This window comes from Xiphias gladius, chromosome 6 (assembly GCF_016859285.1).
Source record: "Xiphias gladius isolate SHS-SW01 ecotype Sanya breed wild chromosome 6, ASM1685928v1, whole genome shotgun sequence".
Taxonomy (NCBI): Eukaryota; Metazoa; Chordata; class Actinopteri; order Istiophoriformes; family Xiphiidae; genus Xiphias; species Xiphias gladius.
Window position 1 is genome coordinate 12,219,511 of NC_053405.1, and position 22,412 is coordinate 12,241,922.

At 39.3% G+C, this 22,412-nt stretch overlaps 1 protein-coding gene across 2 annotated transcripts; it reads left to right on the forward strand.

The window, feature by feature from the left end:
* Nucleotides 1–4,489: 4,489 nt before the first annotated feature.
* On the forward strand, nt 4,490–21,768 carry si:zfos-943e10.1 (GRAM domain-containing protein 2B). 2 transcript variants are annotated; one of them, XM_040129264.1, is made up of 13 exons: nt 4,490–4,689; nt 13,689–13,865; nt 15,308–15,371; nt 15,642–15,714; nt 15,804–15,907; nt 16,013–16,111; nt 16,274–16,345; nt 16,829–16,897; nt 17,155–17,251; nt 17,557–17,646; nt 18,043–18,142; nt 18,668–18,775; nt 19,488–21,768. In XM_040129264.1, exons 1-13 carry the CDS (start codon nt 4,598–4,600, stop codon nt 19,504–19,506), a joined length of 1,164 nt encoding a protein of 387 aa, XP_039985198.1. In that variant the 5' UTR covers nt 4,490–4,597; the 3' UTR covers nt 19,507–21,768. The 2 variants fall into 2 exon arrangements, with proteins under 2 accessions (XP_039985198.1, XP_039985199.1); XM_040129265.1 differs by having other exon boundaries at nt 13,692–13,865.
* Nucleotides 21,769–22,412: the final 644 nt, after the last annotated feature.

The window sequence follows — 22,412 nt, forward strand, 5'->3', positions numbered from 1 at the left end:
CAATCCTTGGTGATGCACTGACCTTTTTGACCCCGCAGACAGCCCACAGATACACTGATGATGGCAGTTCAGTTTAGGCCAGTAAACAGATGTTTTTACATATCAGTTTCCTCCCTTTCTGTAAAAAAATGTGTATACACATGACTGGAAAGCCTTCAAAATAATATTAAATAATATGCAATATCTTATTAATGAACTCCTTACACCAATGATATACATAATACATATTGACTTTTCCTCATATCTATTTTAGAAAATAAGACCTGCATGTGCTGTACATACAGAATAAAAGATTCAATTTAAGTGATCTTTGTAAACCAAGTACACGGGTACTTTCTTTAAAAAAACGGATTAAAATCGATATAGTTGTGCCCTAATTAACTAAGTAAACATCCCTTTTGTGAAATGATGGAATATATTGACTTGGAACAAAATATCTAATGCCAAAAAATAGTAATAATGCACTGCATATAGGTGCTCTATAGAAATGTTCTCTAAATGCCGTACCTGCGACGGATTGACTGAAACAAGTTAAAGTCCCTGATAGTTTGGGGGGTTTCCACTCATCAGCCAACCCAATACAACACAAAGCTCGAATGGTTGCTTCAACAGAACGGACAATGAGGAAAAGATGTTTTGCTAACAGTCTGTTTCTTTTAAATGGTGGATAAATACCCAAACACTAAAAAGCCTTGACTTAAGCGACATATTCTCATTTTGTTCTACTATGGTGATCACTTGCCCTTAACTATTTTATTTGTCTCACTCTGTCCCAGATGATGCCCTACTAGTTCAGATCAGGGAACCGTTCATGTCAGGACACAAAACGCTATCTATCTCTCTTTAAGTTGTGAAATTCCTTAGAAATCACATTTAAAATGCCAGTTGGGAATATGTTAGCAGCACTGTGACTCCACTGCAATTCCCCTCAGACAAAGATTCTTTCTGAACTGAATGTATGGTATGTATTCATGCTAAAAGAAAGACATCTTTCTAATTTGAATGGCAATCACATTGCCGGTATAAAAATAAAGGTGTATGCTTCAATAACATATTGCTTTACTTTAGTCCAACATTGTATGGTAGGTGTACAGCATGTGATGCCCTTTTTTATCGTGCTCCATGAGAATTTCTATACACTTGTGCTGTAACTTGCATGGCTGCAGCTGTCTGTGCGTCATTCTCTCCATTCTGCCTTCACTGCCTTATAAAGGAACAAAAGTTGATTTAGCTCTCAGTTGTCTCTGGAATTGAGAAAAACAGCATTTTCTGCATTTTCGTCAATATAGGAATTTTGAAAGTTGCATACAGCAACACTTTTTAAAGGGTATACCCTTCTTCTCATTTCTGCGAAATGTATACTTTTTGCAGCTACTGATTCAGTGTAGGTTTCGGCAAAGGCTTTGCTCACAAGTTTTGTAGATAACAGAAAGTCTAAGTTGCAGGGATTATTGCATTTAAAACTGAAACTCTATATTAACAATTCAGCAACTTTACATGCAAACAGTAACGAAACATGCCTGAATCACAACCACAGCCATTCAAGCCTTCCTGACTCTACAGTGATTACATATGATAGAGAAGTACAAAAGAAAGTAATGAGAGCCAGTAAATAAAATCAAACTAAATTTTAAATATTCTCTTGTTATGTGACTCTCAGTTAAATGGCTCTTAACAGATGGTGTTGTTTTTTTTTCTTTGTTAGTTTTTTTTTTCCAGTAATGCTGAAGTCATTTAGAAACATTTACAAGGTCAAAGGTGAGAAATTCAGGATTTAGGACTCAGACTGTTATCAATAGTCAAATGTGTGGTCTCATAGGACTAATAGCATTTACTGTGGCAAACAAACATGTTTCTTTTATTCTATTTTCTTATTTGTTTTTTTGAGATTCGGAAATATAGTTTTATTCAGCAGTCATAGTTTGAAGGTACCTTCATTTTAAACCCTCGGTAATGCTATTTGCATTGTCATTTCACCATCCTTATTGTATTCTTTTACATAATCCTCCTCTGCATTATAATTCACACACTTCACAAATTCTCACGTCAAGATAGCTATGTACCGTAGTAAGATATTGTTGAAGTAAGATGAGATCTGTCTGATCTAGTATTTGTCTGCAGCTTTACAGTACTGTTTGTTTTTTATTTTTTGAAGGCTCCAAAATCTTCATCTAAAAATGTAGGAGGAGGAAAACATGATCACAGGCCCAGTCGTAAAGGATGGTTCCATTTAATCATCGAAAAAAGGTCTGAATCATAGTTTGTTGCAATATTCAAAAATAATAGTTCCACAGCTGTACTGGTGAATAGATAGATAACAGTTACTTCCGACAAGAATGCTGTTAACATTGACACACAGGGCCACTCTACAAGGCAGGGCCTCAAGGTCAGGTAGGAAGGAAATTGGTCATTGTTCATCTTCCTAAACAAATTTGGTATGAATCAAATGCCCTTAAACTAACTAACACACTTCAGCTGGGGCTTTTGTGGGTCCGTGGTCCTTGGGTAGTTTCCCACTTTACCCAATTATTAATCCAACTTTCTCACTGATGAATCAACACAGAAAAGCCTGTCATTGCCTACACAGCATCTACACCCTCTTATTACATCACATATTTCCTCATGAAGTGTGATTTCCTCTTCTTTATCTGCTTCGTTTTTTGGCAGAGCAGATGGCAGGGAAGACTGGGGGCTGGTTGGTGTAGGCCAGATTGTGTGAGGGTGGCGTGCTTGCTGTGTCATGTGGCAATACACTGCGTCTTCTGTTCCTGGTGGCGTGGCACCGCCTGAGCTGCCTGGTGAGAAAAAAAAGGCTTTCGATGCTTTCAATTTCTCTGAACTGCTGCCAGTGATCGGTTTTCTTTTTTTAAAATGTGCTCAAGGTCTTTATCTATTGAGTGGCAAAACACTCTACTGATGAGAAAGCTGTATGAAATCAGAGGGAACTGTTTTAATTGCAACTCACCAACTTGTCATGGCGTGACGTACCAACATTACAACAGGAAAAAACTTTGAGCAATTGTTGTAATTGACTAATATAGTTATCCTTCAGTCTCCTAAAGAATGTCATTCTTAAAATATCACCGTCAAAAAAACATGAATTCTCAGAGTACAAACATTAGAGGAACTAAGAAAAGCAGATTTTTAGCTTGATAGTCATTCGTTTTTGAATTCAGGTCAAAAGTTTGTAAGGTTGTAAAATTTTATCAATACAGAAACTTGTAAATCTTCAAATGAATTCCAGGCATAAAAATCCCCAAAGTGTATTTTAAGTTTTTATGGATGGGTGGGGGTCAACTCACATGGAGAAAAGCTCAAGCTTTTTTAACAGGAGCAGGTTTTCTCAATACATCACCCCTCTAGAGTATATTCCATTAAAAAAAAACACACACACACACACGCACACACACACACACACACACACACACACACACACACACACACACACACACACACACACACACACATAAGGTAGTCACAAGTAACACAAAAATCATCCAGTGTGACTACGATGTAACTTAGCAGACAGTTTAAAGTTTGGCCTTATGGCCTCGGTCTGAGGTGTGTGACTTTGCCATTTGTTGCTGCAGTTGTTGCCTTTTTCTCCAGTGAGGGGGGAGGTGAGAGAGTTTGCCCGTCATTAGCTATATGCACAATGCTGATCTAAAATGAAGTGTTGCATGCTGTGCCATTAGGATAAAAGCCACCAACTGAGCAACTGACTTGCCTTCTGAGTCACATCTTGCCTTTTCCACTTCCCTTCATAAGAATAGGAGTAATTGTTCTCTGGTTTCCTTGCTCATTATCGTAAATGAAAATAAAAGTAATCTCACTTTTCATCGTAATGGTTGCTGCCAGCTTTTGTCGTTCATCAAACCGAAATACTCAGTATATGTTCTCCGACTGCATTTTTTAAAAAGAATATCGTTATTTATTGTGTTTTAAAATGCTTTGTGTAGTATCAGTCTATCAAAGATAATTCAAAATAGTATAATACCTTATGTAGATAGACATGTGTGCAATTTTCTGTTACTATTAGATTTAGCCTCATACAGTAAAATGCAGCTTTCTGTTTGTGGATGCAAAGCAATTTGTAAAACAGTACCAGCTAATGCCCCACCCTGGTGTACTGCACATCTATCTTCTTTGTTACGTGAAGTATGGTGCGATGTGGCACACGCTGTTCAACCACAATGTGTATTCACCATGTTTTTTCACACGTGAAACGTTAGAATCAGAAGTAAATTATTGATTATAAGGTCCACCCAAGCATCATGACAACACGGGCCCTGCGTTTCATAGCTCTCAGGAAAGGGACAGCCCCACCACCACATTAGGGAATGGGCGGTCCGGTGCGGGCCAACTACCCGTCTCTGATTGGAGAAGCCGTCTGACATGACCGTTTTTTCCCCAAGTCGTCGCCGACGCTGATTGGTTATCTGACTTGGTCCGATTTAAGCTCATTATCTTAATCAGCCGTAGATGAAGTGGGGAAGAAAAAAAAAAAAAAAAAAAGCAGAAGCCACAACAAGAACGGTGGAGTTTGGCGTGGAGCGTCGTTTCTACACGAACCGACCGCCGCTTGGCTGAGGGAAGAATGCTCGAAAACAAGAGGGAGAGGTTGAAAACCTTCCTCAGGAAGATCGACGAGAAGGCCATTGTCAGAATCAAGCACTTCATGAAAGAGAGGTGAGCGAAATGAATGTGGCTATCTGGACCGCTATCTGCCGGTGAGCATCACGAACAGGGTGGAAGCTAACGGTTAGCGTTTCTTTGCTGACAACAGCCTGTCCGATAAGACTGGATTGTATTATTTCATATTATTATACTATTTAACACAAAACCAGGAAAAATATGTTTTTTACCTGACTGATTTTACCAAAATGTACATATGAGGGGAATATTTCTTTCAGCCTGAGTGTAAATAATGCTAGCAGGCGAGCCATCCGCCGGGATGAAGACGTTGGCATTTAAATTAACTTTAGCATTGGCCAACGAAGTTGAAATTACACATTTAAAAAGTCTTTCTTGGCGTCTGGGTTAAAATACACTCGACTGTTGTAAACACTGGCTGTTGGAAGCATCTTTGCAATATTATTGTATGTTAGCACATCCATTAGTGGAGAATCTATACGTTTTTTATTTAGCATAAACTTAACATTACGTCGTTAGCTTAAGCGTTGATAGAGTTATTGGTGACCGAAGTACCTGACACATTTGATATGTTTAAAGACAGACTTGTATAACCCAGGGAAATTTTTTCCAGCGTTAAAAGGTAATTACTTGTTATGAAAGGCATGACCTTTATCTGAGAAGTATTTTCATGAATGAGTCAATATATCCTGTTCTTTAATGTTGGGCTTTTCTGTGAAATATTTATGCAGACACAGGGCATGGGGTTACATTTGTAATCCTGTTTCTTTTATCATTGAGCTCATTTCCCAAAAAAAAACCCTTGATTTTCCCACATTAGCCTTAGTTTTGTGTTGTTTGTTTTGTGTTGTTTGTGTCTAGTAGGTGACTAATCCTTACCAGGCAGATTGAATAACCAGCATTACACGAGAAAGAGTGGCATAAAAGAAAGCTAGTCCAGATCTGGTTGGTTCAAAATCTTGCCTTTGCCTACTGCCTAGAAATCCTGACTTAGACCAGCCTGGCAGATACGCATTTATGCACAGAAACTTTTACTCGCACCCTCTTTTAAACGTGCACAAACGTATTGTGATGCCCTCTACCACCAGGGAAACACAAAACCACCTGTTAGACATGGGACAAGTAAGTCAACGTTTTCGCAGAAAAGTCTATTTTTAGCACCTGTGAGTTGACCACAGGTGGTACATGGTGTTACATAAATGCCTCCTGTACCTCACTTATAGTACTCCCCGTCCTCTGAGCGTTGCCTTTCACTTTCCTCCCCATAGAGAGCCATTTGATGGAGCAAGAGAGCCCTGCCAATCAGATATAACCTGCTGGTTATCAGCATAGCTAAGATGTGTCTGTAGTATGGTATGTGGGGTGGTAATCTCTTTCCACAGTACACCGCATACATAGGAGTGTTGTGTCAGGCCTCAGAGAGCTAAGGCTGTGACCATATAAATGCAACATCCAGCCAAAGTAATTTTATCCCGTCTGACTTCCAGTCTTTTTCTCCTTTTTATGCATTTAAAACTCCCTCAAGAAGGTGAAAATGACAAATAATTGAAATGTGTTGCAGAGTAAGAGTAGTTGAAGGTAGCGATTGAGTACAACACATGAATTTATGCTGAACACCTATCTCCTAGCTCATTGTAATTTGCTCTGCATACAGATTTGCAAGGCACACAGTCAGAAAAATTTGAATTGCTTTGTTTAAGTAGGAAAGAACCTGGTATAGCTGCAAAGCTTGCAGAGATGGAGGAGCCTGGAATAGGCTGGGTGGGGCAGCTTTGCAAGCATTCTGTTGGCTCCAGGAAGATGCTCCCTGGACAGAGCTTCCTTGCCACTGTGGCCAATGTAGACCATGTAGGTCTAAATTATGAGATATGCTGCAGGCGTAGAGGAAGAGCCCAAGTTAGAGGATGAAAACCACATCTGCAGGACTGTTTATTGCTAAATGAAGGGTTGTATACTAACCAGCTGGTCACGGTTGAACTTATCTGTTGGCTCTGTCAGGCTAGTGCTAATGACCACTCCTCTGCCCTTGTCACAGAGCCGAGAAAAAAAAAATCTATATTCTTCTTGGCTGTTTCACCTTTTGGTACTCACAGCATCCTGATGAATTCCACCTTAAGTAGTTGCCATAGGTCAATCCAGTTTCAGACACATGAGCCTTTTATGAAAGTTTTTCTAACAGTGTGAGTTAAAAGCTCGTCAGGGTTCTGCTCAGCTTTGAACAGCAGGATAATGTTTGTTATGATGCCTTGCTGAAAGAATGTAATTTCACTGATCATAAAAGAGTTGGCAGGTCACCTTTTTGTAATAGTAATCTTGATTTTGAGATAAATGTAGCCATTTAGAAAGTGGGAACACTGCGTCAAGGTAAGATGCTCATCAGAGGCTGGAGTATCTGTAGGAAAGACAGTGCAGTCCAAAAAAAAAAGTCAAAAAAGTTTTCTCCCTTTTTTTTTTTCTTTTTCTTTCTTACACCACTTTTAGACATCTTTCTTTCTGCCATCCAGTGTGAATGGACTATGAGAAATTTTTGAATTTAATTTTTTCGAAAACCTTTAATATCTGAATTGCTCAATTCACTGAACTGACATGAGCAAATAATGTACATATAGACTCAGAACTATATATATGTCATCAGGGTGGTAAGCAGGTAGTCAGTCACTTGAAGTTGACTTTTTGTCTTGTTTTCTTTGTTATCTTTGGACATATATGATGTGAGACAACCTCCCTCCCTCCTGCTCTGTTATTTTTGATTTTTTTTTTTTTTTGTTTTTTTTTGCATGTAATAGTTTTGCATAGGACTCTATCTAGGAAACCTGCTCTGCTGAGATAAAGAAATAAAAAAAAAATTATTAATTATTTATTTTTACTTTTTTTTTTTTGAAGTTTGTCATTTTTTTCCCCCACCCACACGGCCACCATCCCCTGCTCCCTGGTCACTCACCTGCCTGAGGTCACAGTAACATTAAAGAAAAAAGCTCTCTCTCTCCCAGTTAGGAGGAGAGAGAGAGAGGGGAGAGGAAAACTGACAAGAGCCACATGACATCCCACTCAAACACTCAAAAGCACGCGCGCGCACACACGCGCACACACACACACACACACACACACACACACACACACACACACACACACACACACACACACACACACGGTTATTCTGTTACACATGCACACAGACACACTCTCTGTTCCACTTGGCGCACATACACACAAACAGAGTTTTCCGTCAGACTGAGCCCTGGCAGGGCACCGCTGTCTGCATGTTATTTTGCCATGACCACTGGCTCTTTTCCCTGCCCATCCTGACTGCTCTATTGAAGCTCACACACACACACATACATATGTGCAGACACATAATGACTTTAAATCCATTCCAGAATAAGATTTTGGGTTGTCTTAAATGTTCTCATTTTGGCCTGTTTTTGTTTCTGGTTACGAATCAAACATAGTCATAAAGTAGGCCAAAATGTAAACCCTGCTTAAAAGTGAAATTCATTTTATCTGTTGTGGCACACTGTCCTAAAACTAGATTATCACACATTAGGACTCTCAGATGATGTGGTTGGCTCTGAAGTCAGTGGTCTGATTTACGTAGTAAGCTTTAACGTTTTAAGTGTCCCATTTGGCTCAATTAACAATCTGTTGTCTTGCTTTGGAATAAATGGTTTTTGATTGGATGATGGGGAATCAGCAGTTCACATGACAAAAATTATCCACAGCTCCCCAGAAGATGGTGCTGTCACACTATCTGATTCTGCAGGTTCTCAGCTGATCTCAAAAAGATTTAATGGATGTAGAACTTCGTCATCTCACATGTGAGCTCATGTTGTTACAGCAGTTGCGTTGGCTGTGGGAAAGCTTTGACATACGCATTCCACACAGAAGCAGGGCGCTAGTGCTACACACCAGCTGACATACAGCAGACCTCTGTAGAAGGACTCCTTGGATTATCTGTCTCATCTCGGGACAGCAAATGAAAGCCTCATAACTCTTTACCCCCAGGAATTCTTTTGCCGGCTGGAATGTCCTGTGCTGGAGAAATTAGCCTCCACCTCAGTCAAAGCTAGTTTCCAGTGAATTTAAACATTTGGTCATCTTTTATGAACCCAGTATAGATTTTGTTTTAATGTTTTAACTTTCTGGTGAATTTTATTATTATTATTATTATTATTATTATTATTATTATTATTAATAGTTGTTGTTGTTTATTATTTAAAAAAGTAGTACCCCAACAACAACAGCAAGAATTTAGCTTACTTTTGGCACTACAAAAATATTCCATCAAATTATCAGTCAAAATTTTTGCATGTTAATACTCAAGCGGTGAAATTCATTTTGGTGATGTGGAGTATATTCGAAGTATGACTGAACTCTAAACTTTCCAGATCAAAGATGAACGTAGCTGTCATGAGAAGTGGCCTTGCAGCTCCTCACAAGGATTGTGCAAGTCTTCTCTGTAGATAAAATGGAGAGTGTCAAACACAAGTTTTACACAAGAATTATTCACGGAAAAGCTCATACAGTCTGTACATAGGCAATGTATATTGAACTGTGTGAGTTCAACGAATAAGTGTCCCCTTTTGTCCACTTGGCAGTTTATGATGCAAATATATTCTGTGTTTACATTAATCAGTAATATCTAACTGGCTAAGCCAAAAAAGTAACCTCTAGGACAGGCTTTTCCTGATTAAATGTCACCAGGTTGAACTGATACGTTAAGGAATTAGACTCTTGTTGTGTAAGCTATATGTTGTGGAATGTTTGTACTATATCTAAAGAGATTTAGGAAGTCACTTTCTGCAGGCAGGAGAAGCAGGGTTAAAGGATAAAGCAGTAGCCCATTGCTCTGTTGAACCTTTGACATAAATGGACAGCCTGCAATCCAACATTGACATTTTATGTTGTTGGTACCTAGTAGAAATGTGTCGTTTTAATGGGCAGAAGTTCGGCTATCAGGCTCAAGGACTCTGAGAGGCCAAATGGCTGTAGCTAGGATCGAATCTTTTTTTTAATTTTTGATTATGGCAAAACCTATTTATAACAGAGCCGTCCCAACGTGTTGATCCTGGAGCTCGACGCCGTGGGGTTTACATTGAAAACATGACAGGTGGTGGTTATACAGGAGAGGTAAGGAGTGTTATATGGTGGCTAAATTAGGACTGATGTCACAAGTGCAGTTGGACTCTGTGTGATTAAGCTTCCTGTATGGTGGTGTCATAGGTATAGAATAGCCTAATTTCTTACACTCTAGTCAAACACAAATTTCCTTGTCTGCGATGGCTCCGTTTGCATCCTCTACAAAGACTGAGTTAACTATTGTCATGCACATTACTCTGGCTGCTTTTAAAGCTATCTCCTTGTTGTTATTGAGAACAGGCTATTGAATGTTGTTGTTGGGCCTTCTAAACTGAGAACAGCCTGGCAATGTTTCTCTCACAATGTTTCTTTCTCTCCACTGTTAACTGTTTCCATGACAACACATTGTCAGACTGCCTCAGAAAGGAGAGAGCTTAGAAGGGTGTTTTGGGATTTTTTTTTATTTCTTTGCTCTTTTCACTCTGCTCTTTATCATTTCATTTCCTAATGTGTATGTCTGGCTCTCGCTCTGTCTTCACAGTGAGATCTTTAGCGTTTTAAAACGTTGCAGTAAAACAGACCTTTACACCCTTCCGATTTTGCTGTGAATACTCAGGGTCTAAGTGCAAAAGGCACTTTTGCTGCCATACTCATTCATTTGGCTGCCTCGACCAGTTGTGGCTATAAGCTGTGAGAGACTGGAAGACGAGAGGGGGAGATTTTGTTGGTCATGGAGAGAGGGAAAAGCTTGTTGAACCAACAGGGTGCTGTGGCTGATAGTCATCATCCTGAGGATCTGGTAAGGTAAGTGGGGCAAATGTATCCAGTTTCTGTTCTGATCTCTCTCTCTCTCCTCAATCTGTCTCAGGTAAGATATGGCTGACTTGATTTAACATTGAGTAAATATAGGCTTATTGTTTGGCTATGTTTTCTCTTCATTTTAAAACTAAGGCTGGCTACATATTTTTTCCACCGACATGTTGGAAATGTTGAGTTTGTAAAACTTCCGTGTTGTACTTCTAGAATGTGGACACCAGTCTCATATCTGTGCAACAAATACATTTATTTTTAATGATCAACAGCCCATTTCCCTGAAAAACTTGGACTGATTTGCTGTTTTCTCAATAGATCCTCTGTAAATCGAGGAAAAGGTTCTAGCATAGCAGTGGTCACAGATCTGAGCTAGTGACCATTGAGCCTCTGTGAGAAAGTGGTTTGTCTGGTGTCCTGTGTTGATACTAGAACAAATGTAGATAAAGAAATTGATCAAATTGTAATGGGGTTTCAGTAATCTCTATTTCACAGAACATGTCATCATGTGAGTTGGCATTTTGTGCTGTAGTTTCCCTCCCACCGAGACAAATTGTACTTTGGAGCAAGTCCATATAAATATACCTCGTGCACCTTGTGCATGTCCATTTTAATCCGCTGCTGCAAAGAATTTGATATGCCTATTCTTGTTTTGAAATTTCAGGCGTGGTGGCAAAACTAGGCCCAACATTTTTTTTATTTTTTTTTTTTATTTTTATTTTCTCTTTCTCAGCCTGTATGACATAGTGGTCCAATAAGGAAGTAGGTCAGCGGTCAAGGCCTCCACCTAACCATTATACACCCATTTCAGGTAGCCCGCTTTGTAAATGTGATGACAATATTTCCAGGAATCTCTGCAATAAACAGTATATATGGTAAAAGTTGGTGGCTGACTGCCAGACTCCCTGTGTGTACTGATATACACTGCAGGGACTTAAAAGTGATATTACTAAGAAATTAAATTCTGAATCTGTGGGTAAAATTGCAACCCTTAGCCTGAGATTTTAATTTTCTATACCGTGCTTTTGTGAATACAGAGTACACCCTATTATGAAATTGTTCACACAGTGTGCTGCCTTAGTCTAAACAACAGAAATATAGTAAAGGACATCTTTTTTATAAGGGTTTCTTACCTGCTCAAATTTCTAGAGTAGAGAGATTTACAAGTTACAGCTCCAATTAACCTACCACATTGGGTTTTATGTAACATGGTTAATAACTGGACATTCAAAAACAAGCTTAAGCTTTAATGACACTTAAGAATGTGAATAGATCCCACTACAAAAACAGGAAAACATCTCTTGTATGTTTTTTGAATATCTTTTTGTACTGAAATGCCATTAACTGTCACTTGTTACCATTTAAGTCTTTCAAGACTAATTGCAGGGTAACGTCTAGCTGAAGCTGCATTTCATGTTGTTCTTTTCCTGTCTGACCTTTACCCCAATTACTCAGGTGACGGGGTTGAGAAATTGTTCAGTTATGAGAGAGGGCGTTATGTTCTTCTATTTCCTTGGTTAGATTCATTGCCTGAAGGTAGACTCCTAGATTGGGCTAGATGGGCCAGTCTGAGCAACTCAAAAGTATTTTACTTTCTCACTTAGACACAGAGCTGTTTTTAAAAAGTCTCTGATCCTTCTTTGCTCTACCAGAACAAATCCTAACAAGACATGATTTGACATTGGATGATGTTTGTCAGTGGAATATTTTATGAGATGGGCCTTATTTATATCTTTTATCTCTGTGCTCGGTCGCGCTTCGCTGACTGTGTGTGTATGTGAGATTGCACACATGTTGGTCCCTTTCATGCTTGTTTGGCTCTTGGGGAGTGGTTGAGTTTGACGTCACCCGCTACGGAGTGTCACACCATTCTCAACACAAAGTGGCTTCCTTTTTGCCAGCACATTCATATAGCAACACAGCAGCAGTTTTTTTTCTGCCAAAATTGTGTGAAGAACCCTTACTTAACTAGCACAAAAGCTCCTCTTGAACCACAGATTTAGAACGTAAAATATTTGTGCTGTAGTACCTTTTTAGTTGTTTTTTTTTTTTTTTTTTGGTTTTATATAGCTTACAGAAAAGAACGTTGGAGTTTTGTTTTTTTTCTCCATTAAGGAAAGGAAATGCCTACTGTCAGTAGGTATATGAGTTTGCGTTCATCAAAGCGATTTAAATTTACCAGGTAAGGTGGTCTTTGTTGTTGTTTTGTCTTTAATAGATTTGTCAGGTTTTAAGTCTTTTGGGGGGGGGGGGCTTTTGTAAGTTTTTGTTTTTTATTTGATGGTGGCTTCACTCGAACCGTGCGCTTGTCTTGTGTAGTCTCATGTATTTTGTCCTGTATCGTTCAAGGACGGGCCACAGCCTTTATAGAGCACCTTGGCTGTAGTAAATCCTGCAACTTCTTTTTACGGGACAGTTTTTGGTTTTGTTTGTTTGGTGTTATTAACACTTGATTGAAATCGCATGTTTGTAGATGCTTGTCAGTTTTAGGGCATTAACCTACATCAGTCCTGTCATCACAAAGCCTTTTACTTTTTGTAGAAATGGAGTGGTTAAGTTAATAAATAAGACCTTTAAATGATGATTGTTAAGTACTCAAATCTCAACTCAAGTCGATGAGATTTGTGCTGTTGAGCATTTCACTGCTGTTCTTGGGTACTAGATGACTACAGGAGATTATTAAAGGCATCTTTTCAGTAACATTAATAAATTCAGGAACATTTGCATGATGGTTGGTGTTCATTTCCCATCCCAATTAACTGTGGTTTTACTTTAATATTTTCTCATCATTAGCTTGTTTAGGTCTTCTGCACATCATCTGTGGTTGAGTTGTCGGCTTACTGTGACATGCCTGTGGATTGTACATGTACTTTGTACAATGTCTTGAATGTATATTTCTACAGAGGTGAAGAGCTTAATTGTGTTTTCAGGTGTTCTAGTTGTGACTTGTTGTACTTCTAATATTCACATGGTGGTGAAACCGAAAGTAATCATGGCTATGTTTTGTTATTTCCTTGCCGTAAATCTCCCAAGAAAGATTCCACATGTTCACTTATTAAGCAAATGAAAGAGACTGTACATGAAGAAAAATATTTTGCACGTTACTAAATCCGTGCTTTGTTGTTTTTTTTGTTTTTTTTCATGTTCAGCAGCTACCCAGTAGAGAGCAGTGGTGGTGGACTGCCAGCCAAAGTGAAGAAGAGCAGGAGCAGCTTAAGCAATGGCAGCATCAAGAAGATGGAGACCAGGAAAGCCTTGAGCCTGGAGGCAGCCCAGATCGAGCTCCAGCAACAGCACAGAACCCTCACCAGACAAGTAGCCATCAGGTAGGACCGATGGGGAAAGGGCAGGAATTACAACAGATAGCATAAGATGTTTGCAGGACTAGCGGACTCAATGAGTAAAATTATTTAAAAATAAATAAATAAAGCCCTCGAGGTCTTAAATACTCTTAGATATAATACTTTACACACACATACAGAAGTGCCAACATTTTACACCACCATGATGAACCACATCTCTGTAAAACACAAATCTATATACTGATAGACCAAGACATGGTCTTACTTTCATACTTCAGTTTTTGAAAGTCTTTTAAATCACCATAAAATGCATAAAATCGCACATTTGATGTAGTGGAGCCTCTCAGCTATTCTGAACATGCATCACAAGACCTGACCCAGCTCTCAGCTGTTGTTCAGTCGTGACACACACACATGACTGCACGCAGCCGTTGTAGACTGACTGCTTTCTCACATGATTCAATGTGTGAGACAAAATGTATTTTTATTGCTTCAGTTCTATTGCTTATGTGTCTGTGTGATTACCTAGCTATTATCAGCATATATAAAATTTGAACACTGAGCGAGCATTGTGGACAATCTCTGATGTCACTTAAGTAGTTTTGGGCTCACACTGCAGGAAAACTATCAGAGAGAACCTAATTACAGAACACATGTGGAACTTTTGCACATAAATTGTTGTGTACGCACAACAAATTCTGCCCTGCCAAAAACATTGTGGTGTAGGCAATTGCTTGTGTACGCACAAACAGTGGTCACTAGAAGATATGCATGTGATATCGCACCATGCGGAAGTCACCAACACTCAGCATCTGCCATCAGTGTATTCACATATGGAAAAAAACCATCAAACTCTGTTGAAAATGGTTAAGTATAGTAGTGCAACCAGCTGAACAAATATATTTTCAGAATAAATAAGTTTTTTTTGTTTTTTTGTTTTTTTTTACTGTGGAAAGAAGCAGGTCACTGCATTTCAGTGAGACGATGGGAGTTCTTGTGCCAAAACTTGGATATGTACATTTTTGGTTAAAATCATATTTCAGGCTTGTTTTGGACTACAGCTTCATTCCATCTTGATTGCCCTTTAAGGATCAGTTATGTACGTTCTATGATGCCCTACTTTGGTCTCTTTTGATGTCAACATAAATACACACTTCAGGCAACTAATTTTCCGTCCACAGACCACTGACTGATACATTGTGCAAAACATTTCCATTTCCTGTGGCCTTGTCTTAAGATTCAATTTTTGTTACTGAAGCTCTATATTTTTTGTCAACCATAGTTTTCTTTGGCAACTCAAAACTCAACTTAGAGAGTTTTGCAACACTAAAGTGATGAACCTGCATATCTTCTACTGCACTGAAGTGTGCAATCATGTTGTGTCTCTCTATCACCTCACACTAAGACAACCCTGCTGAAACCACAGACTTCTTTTAAACTTACAGCTGTGTCATTTGTCTCCACAGATCGCAGACATTCGATGTTGACAACAGAGGCTTTGAGAAGACGGAAGGCCCAAGCACACAAAGTGTAGGTCCATCTTAACTTTAATTTAAACATTTGAAGAAATACGTTATTATACTTGTCAGTTGGAAGTACAGAACTTTTGTGGTACTTTCAGTGGACCATCACATTAACTGTTCTAATGTTGGTGAATGGGTGTGTAGCCTCAAACTAGACCAGTGCATTTACTGAAAGCTGTTCTTTAGCCAAGACAGCCCATTACTGTCTGCTCATTTTTTTAAGTGTCCTGATTCTTGCTTTAAATGTATCTATTTTCTTAAAATGTCCTTTTTTTAGAGTTTCATAAAACACAACAAGACATTCCACAAGTTGTTTCCTGACATTCCTGAGAGCGAAGACTTGATACATGGTAGGTAAACGAAAATGAAAGAGAATCAGTGGCTTAATGAATGAATCAACCATAAAAAACTAATTGTTTGTGTTCCTCTACTCTTCCAGCATACATCTGTGCCCTGCAGAAGGAAGTGCCCTACCATGGTCGGTTGTACATCACAGACACCCATGCCTGTTTCTATTCTTCAGTCTTACTCAAGGACACAAAGGTAGACAGCAGCTCAGCCTTTGCTCATCTGTCCTTTTGGCCTAATGTTTGATTTAACTGGTTTCTACATCTGACCATTTCTGTTTGTGCTTGTGTGCTGTTGCAGGTAGTGATTCCAGTTTCCTGCATCCACTTAGTGAAGAAGCAGAACACAGCTTTGCTGGTGCCCAACGCCTTGTCAATCCGCACCACAGAAGGAGACAAGGTAGGTTTCTCATCTCCAGTCTCACATAGCAATTAATTAACACTTGATAAGGCCACACAGTCTGTTTTTCTATTAAGTACAGATGTTCAAGTCAAATGTAGGCCTTGCTCAACTGAGGACAGACGGCTAATATTCCTGTTTTTATTCCCCCTCATTGTTCAGTACCTGTTTGTGTCGCTGCGGAACAGAGAATCGTGTTATCAGCTGCTGCATTCAGTCTGTTCTCAACTAGAGGTGAGTAGCTCAGGGTCCTCAAAAATTCACAAGCTCTGCAATCGGTGAAAATGTAGTAGAACCGTATGTGACTGTACATGACACTAACAGGTATATATTACAGTCAGATTGTAAGCTTATGGTGAGTGTTGACACAACTGTCTTAAATTAGAAAGAGCATAATGTACATTGTTTCAAATCCTTAGCTGTGACTGTGAAAGTATTGCAACCCTGTCTGCATTTTCTCATTACAAAATCTCCAATTCAGAAAATTAAATAGAGGAAAAATGCAATTTTACAAATGACAAATGGCAGAAACCCTAATATTAAAACCCTTTTTACATATCTCTAAGCAATTTATTAATAGTTTACTTATATACAAAGTTTCAGAGCATGCTGACTTTCAAATCCATTTGTCAGAACTAACATCATAATAAGCACGCCAAATGACTGGTAAAATGTAATTTTGGATACACACGATCTAAATGATTCTCTCTGTTGCAGGATGGTAGCACAAATAGTAGCCCTGTCTTCTCCTCAGCCGAGAACAGCTTTGATAAGAGCAAACTTGTGGTAAGAGACCCTTTTCACCATTTTGAAAAATGTAAAACAACATTGTTTGGTTATGGGGGGAGTGCATAGTGGAATATTTGAATATATTGGATAGATATTTGAGCCCATATAAATACAATTTTGAATATGCCTGAATCACGTGATAGACAATGCATTTTAACAACGGACCAAAAACCTTATTCTCCCCCCCCCCCCCGTATGAGCAACCTGTCTTTGAAGTTGTTTGTAATGGTATTCCTTTGTCTGTCTGTCGACAGAACTCCAGCCAGTCAAGTCTGGACGACAGCTTCGATCAATTCGATTGCTCTGAGTTTCAGCCTTTACAGGACCAGCCTCTGCATAGACCACACACAGGTGAGAAGTGTGCACCAATTCTTAAGCCTTTACATTAGGCGTGCATGTTTAGCAGCAAACAGTGAATGTAATAAATGTTACATATACCTAGAATGAGCATAGAGAAATGTTAATACAATTTCTAAATAACCCATGACGTATGGAATTATGGAATTTTTTGTAAGATGAAAGTAAAACTAATCCTCAGCTGACAGCAGCCATGCACAGATGTTCTCATATCTGTTCTAGCCAGTAGACATACAAACTCCGAGGTCTAATAACAGGCTAACACTTATTTCTTTCTCCCCGTTTCTCCTCTTCTGCAGAGGCAGTGCCTACTGGAAATGGCTCTGCTTTCAGGAGCCTGCACATGCAGCAGAGTGATAGCTCGTCTTCAGAGGAGCTGTCAGCGTCAGGTAAAACACACGCACGAACATGGGGTTGCCAGTTAACATTAGTTACCAGCTAAACCCTGAAAAACAGTCAGTGAAGCGGCTGGTAAAATAGACAAATAAACCACCATTTTAGGCACTTTAGGGGCTGTGATATAAATTGGTATGTGTTTGATCCCCAGACTGACAGATGCTAAGCAATAAATTAAGTTAATTTTTAAATAGCTAGTTGGAAGACACATATATTTGTAACCTTGCATAGTCACAGAGAAACCAACCATTTCCTTTTTAAACATAATGGTTTTCATGATGTTGGGATCATTTTTCTGTTTGCTCATAGATGGGAACTTATCTGAAAAAATGTTGCAACTTGGAACCTTGATATTCATGCCACGTTTACATATCTTGTTCCTGGTTCAGGTGGATCGTGGGTTTGGAATGTGACAGAAAAGGCCAAGTCCCTGCTGGTTCAGAGAGAGGCCAGTACCCTCAACACTCTACTCTTCATTTACTTGATTTTGTGAGTAGTAGCTTCTTCCTTTAGTCTGTTCATTTTTTTTTCTTTCCCCTCATAACTCCCTTCGTTCTTCCTTTAATCCAGTGCCTTATCTTCCGATGTGCTAATCTAAATCTGCTTCTCACTCTCGGAAGTCACACTCCTTAAAGGAAAGGTTTAGGAGTTTTTGAAAACCTGTCCTGGTAGTTTTAAACGAGGTGATCTTTATGTGTCACATTCTGTAATAGAAATTTCAAGCGTGCCAAGTTTAACTTAGGAAATGTACAATATTCCCATAAAACTGTATTTTTTTAAATGAAATTAAGCCAAAGAACTTTTTTCTGCCTGCTTACAATGAGTACGCCCCCAACCTGACAGCTGTAAACTGAAATGTTTATCTGCAGTGCAGTTTATTGATATACAAGTGTGACATGCAGTACTTAATCGGGTACTTAGCTGTTGTTGGTTCTCCACATAGCCATCATTAACTTTGTCACAGTTAATAAAAAGGCGATAAATGTGACCTGTCATATGATTTGTATGTTACAGGGTTGTCCTGCTGCTGCTGTCTTCAGGTTATATTGGTTTGCGTATTGTGGCCCTGGAGGAACAGTTGACATCCCTAGGGGCACTGCCTGAGTTCACTTTACAGAGCGGGTAAGAAGTCTTTCTCTTTTGATCTTCGTCTTTTATTCTTCATGGCCTTCTTTATCTGTCAATAACCTTAGATAAAACAACCCTAATAGGGTGCTCGCAGAACAAATTAAAAAGTTGGAGTTGGCAGTTCATACAGTATCTACCCAGTACAGCAGTGCTGCCTCACAACTACGCTACGCCATTACAGACAAATTCAGGAAAGTCTGCGTTATTTGTGCCCCTATTTTCCCGAGTGTATAGAAAAAGCAAATGTTTCCTGTTCATCTCAAAAATGTATTGACACTCATCAGGTAGTTGTTTTCATAGGTACAGTCAATTGCCCTGACACATGATGTTGAGGGGCCTGACAAACAAGATGTTTCTTTAATACTCTTGTCTTGATTGTCATTGCTGATTCCACACTGCAGGTTACAACATGATCAGAAACATTTCAATTTGGATTGAGGTTAAGAGGTTTAATTTTAATAGGAATGCTGCAAATTTCATAGATTGCTGTTGCAGTGTTTTTGTTGGGTGTGTTTGTTTGAATATAGTTATCTAACTGATATCTAAATCTATTCTTTCTTCTGGTGTTTACTCTGTTGCATAATTGGCTAAGATGTCTTTCAAGGAAATGGGAAAGCAATTCCTCTAATAGGTGTAGCCTTGCTGCCAAATAAGTAAATGCCTGAGTATTGCCACCCTCAACTGTTTGTCTCTGATCTTTTCGTAGGTACCGCCAAGACACATAACACTCAGTGACTGAAGGAGAGATTGGTTGACTCGTGACCGGAGGATTATTTCGGCCTCTTCCCAGCAGAACCCAGCGGGAGAACTTAAATGTACTCACTGTGCTGCCAGCATGGCCAGTGCTTGAGGAAGAGTGGCCGATCTGTGCAATTTCACTGACAACTTGTTAACTTGAAGGGCTATACTTCCTCCTAGTGCAGTAAACAAAAGGACATGCCACAAGTTAGTCACACAGAGCCGAGCCAAAATGCATACACACGCTGCCCGGTTGCAGCGTGTCTGTCACTCAAACCAAAGCCAAACGGCTCTAACTTAGCAAGGTGCAACACTAGCCAAGTTGATGGGTACTTTCCTGACAGAAGCTGTTCCACATCTGTGAACTTGAGTTACCCATGGTCCTTCATACATTTTCATCTCCCTGAGCATGCAGTCTGAACAGGGCTATACCAATCAGCATTAGCCTGCTGTAGTACTTATTGTTGCACCTCAACACAGGGGACGTAGTGCTATGCATAGCCAAAGATGCACACAGTGCACGTCTATTGCATGAGTGCAAAAAGATGACTTGTAATTGATTTTTCTATCTCTTATTTTCCCTTCAATCTATTAGCAGTATATATAAATCTGTCTCTCTGTTTGAATTCAGTAACATTTGGGTACTTCTCTTCGAATGGCTCTTATCTTCCCTAATCAGCGGTGGGTTGAAATGATGATAGTGGAAATCTCTAATTCAGATCAGCCCATGGAGGCTTGATATTCTCCTGATGGTCTTATCCTTTCTCTCTTTCTCCAGTCAGCAATGATTGCAGTATCACTTTCCTCATCTTTGGCATGATTTAAACTTGTTTAATGATCAGTGCTCAGAGGTTATTCTTTCTCCAGTCTCCACTGGATGAATGCATCATCAATGCACAAATATTTAGTACGAAAGGACACGAGGAGGTTGTCTAAGAGGCATCAGTGTGTTTGTGTATGGCTTTTCTATGGCTTAGGTCTTCAAGAGAAGACTTAAAATCTGTCTGGTTCAGATGTCTGTTGATGTACTGTCTACAAGGAAAAAATGACCATGTTGTGTTAAAGTACAAACCTAACTCTTTGACCGGCCTCTTCAGGGCCAAGTGGCATTTCTACAATTTTCAGGTTATTTAAAGTAGCACCGATAATTTGTTTCTAATGTTAATACATGTCTGCAAACTCGACACTTAACCGATACTGTGCGTGCATTCTAACTCTCATCGCCCAGAGAGGAGAGTTTACAACCACACTTGCTGCAAAGTCCAAGTTTTCATCAGCAAAACAAGTGGTCCCAAAAAGAATTTCAATATGCAACAAATTATTATGCATGGCAAAATGTAATTTATCTTTGTGTGCTGTTTTTAAGTGGAGCTTGATGTTTTTGGCGAAGAAATGGTGTAAGAAAAAACAAAAACAAAAGATGTGAGTGAAAGGAACAGCTCAAGCGAGCGAGCGCACTTTAAAAAATGTGGTGTGCCTGTCACAATCCATGACACTGTTTGGGTTGAGAAAAAATGGCAAAGCTGACGTTCTGTGGTATCTGACGGTGCTAAGACCTTTTTTAAAATTCTTTTCACTCAGGGGTGGTGGGCACTGCCTGCCACGTGGTTTTAGGTTCTCATCTCCTTTGCCATTTCAACGTCTAGTGCTCATGATGGAGTTCACATTCTGGCTGCATCTTGGCTTCGGCGGTTTCTCAAATGTCCTTTTGAGGAAGAACACTTTTCATTGAGATTCACTCGACTTTGCTAATTGATTTAACTGAATTGAGCCTCTCCGAATGCTTTCCTTTTCCCCTCTTATGACCCTTTTCATCTGACCTAACAATGCATATCCACACCACATCTCAATGATTTGACATCCCCCTTATTGTGGAAGCTCTTCTTGACGAGGTGTAGCAGGTGGGTTTACCTTTGCTGCATCCTGTCTCGGGAGAGTCACATTCATAAGGTTTCGCTAAGGTTTTTGTTCAACATGCCATATACAGTACTGTCAGTTGTTATAATCCCCCACCAGGGGGCAGCACACATCCACTGTCCTCAAATGGACTCAATGCAAGAATTTCAATGATGAGGACAGTATTTGTGTGGTTTTGCACTATTCAAAGTGTTGTAAATAATTTTTGTATCAATTGTTAATGTCCTTAATTCTGGTCCTATATATATTTATTTGCATTCTGTGTAATTCAAAGTAGTCTCTGTGAGATGGCTTTGCTATTGTTCAAAATAAATCAAATGTTGCAAAGTAAATGATGATCTGTGTATTTGTCCTTTTTACTATTCCTACACAAGACTTGTAGGAAACTTAACTTGACCAACTAAAGTTTGCAAGTGGCACAAGTAAACTGGAGAGAAGTGAAAACATTCACAAAACACATACTTTAGACCCACTTGAGTCTCACACCATCTGTTTTTGAGGAATTTGTCTGAAACTGTGCCTACGGTCATACTGCTCACTGCACAGCAATAACTTAACTGCATTCAGTGAAATAACGATTGGAAAGCATCTGGGGGAAAAAATACAATTATTGTAAAGTTTTGACAGTAGAGATTGTCCATGGGTGGACCAAAGTCTGTTAGGTTTTTGAATATCTAAATTGATAGCTCGCGAGAGCACAGACAACAAAATCAGACTCTGGATGTTTTATTGTTGCTTTATTACTTCTGTAAAAAAAAAATTCTGTCATCCAGTTCTTATGATGCGTAGTATCATAATATCAAAGGAGAATGGACTTGCTGTGGGTTTTTGAAAACGTTCTGCCTCATATCCGAAAAGCTTTTTGTGTTCTGAACTGGAGAAAGCTACAGCTAGTCCAGTTGCCCCTAACTTGGCACTCCTAGATGTTGTATTACTACCCATTTCTCTCATTTCTCTCATGTCTTAAATGAAAATA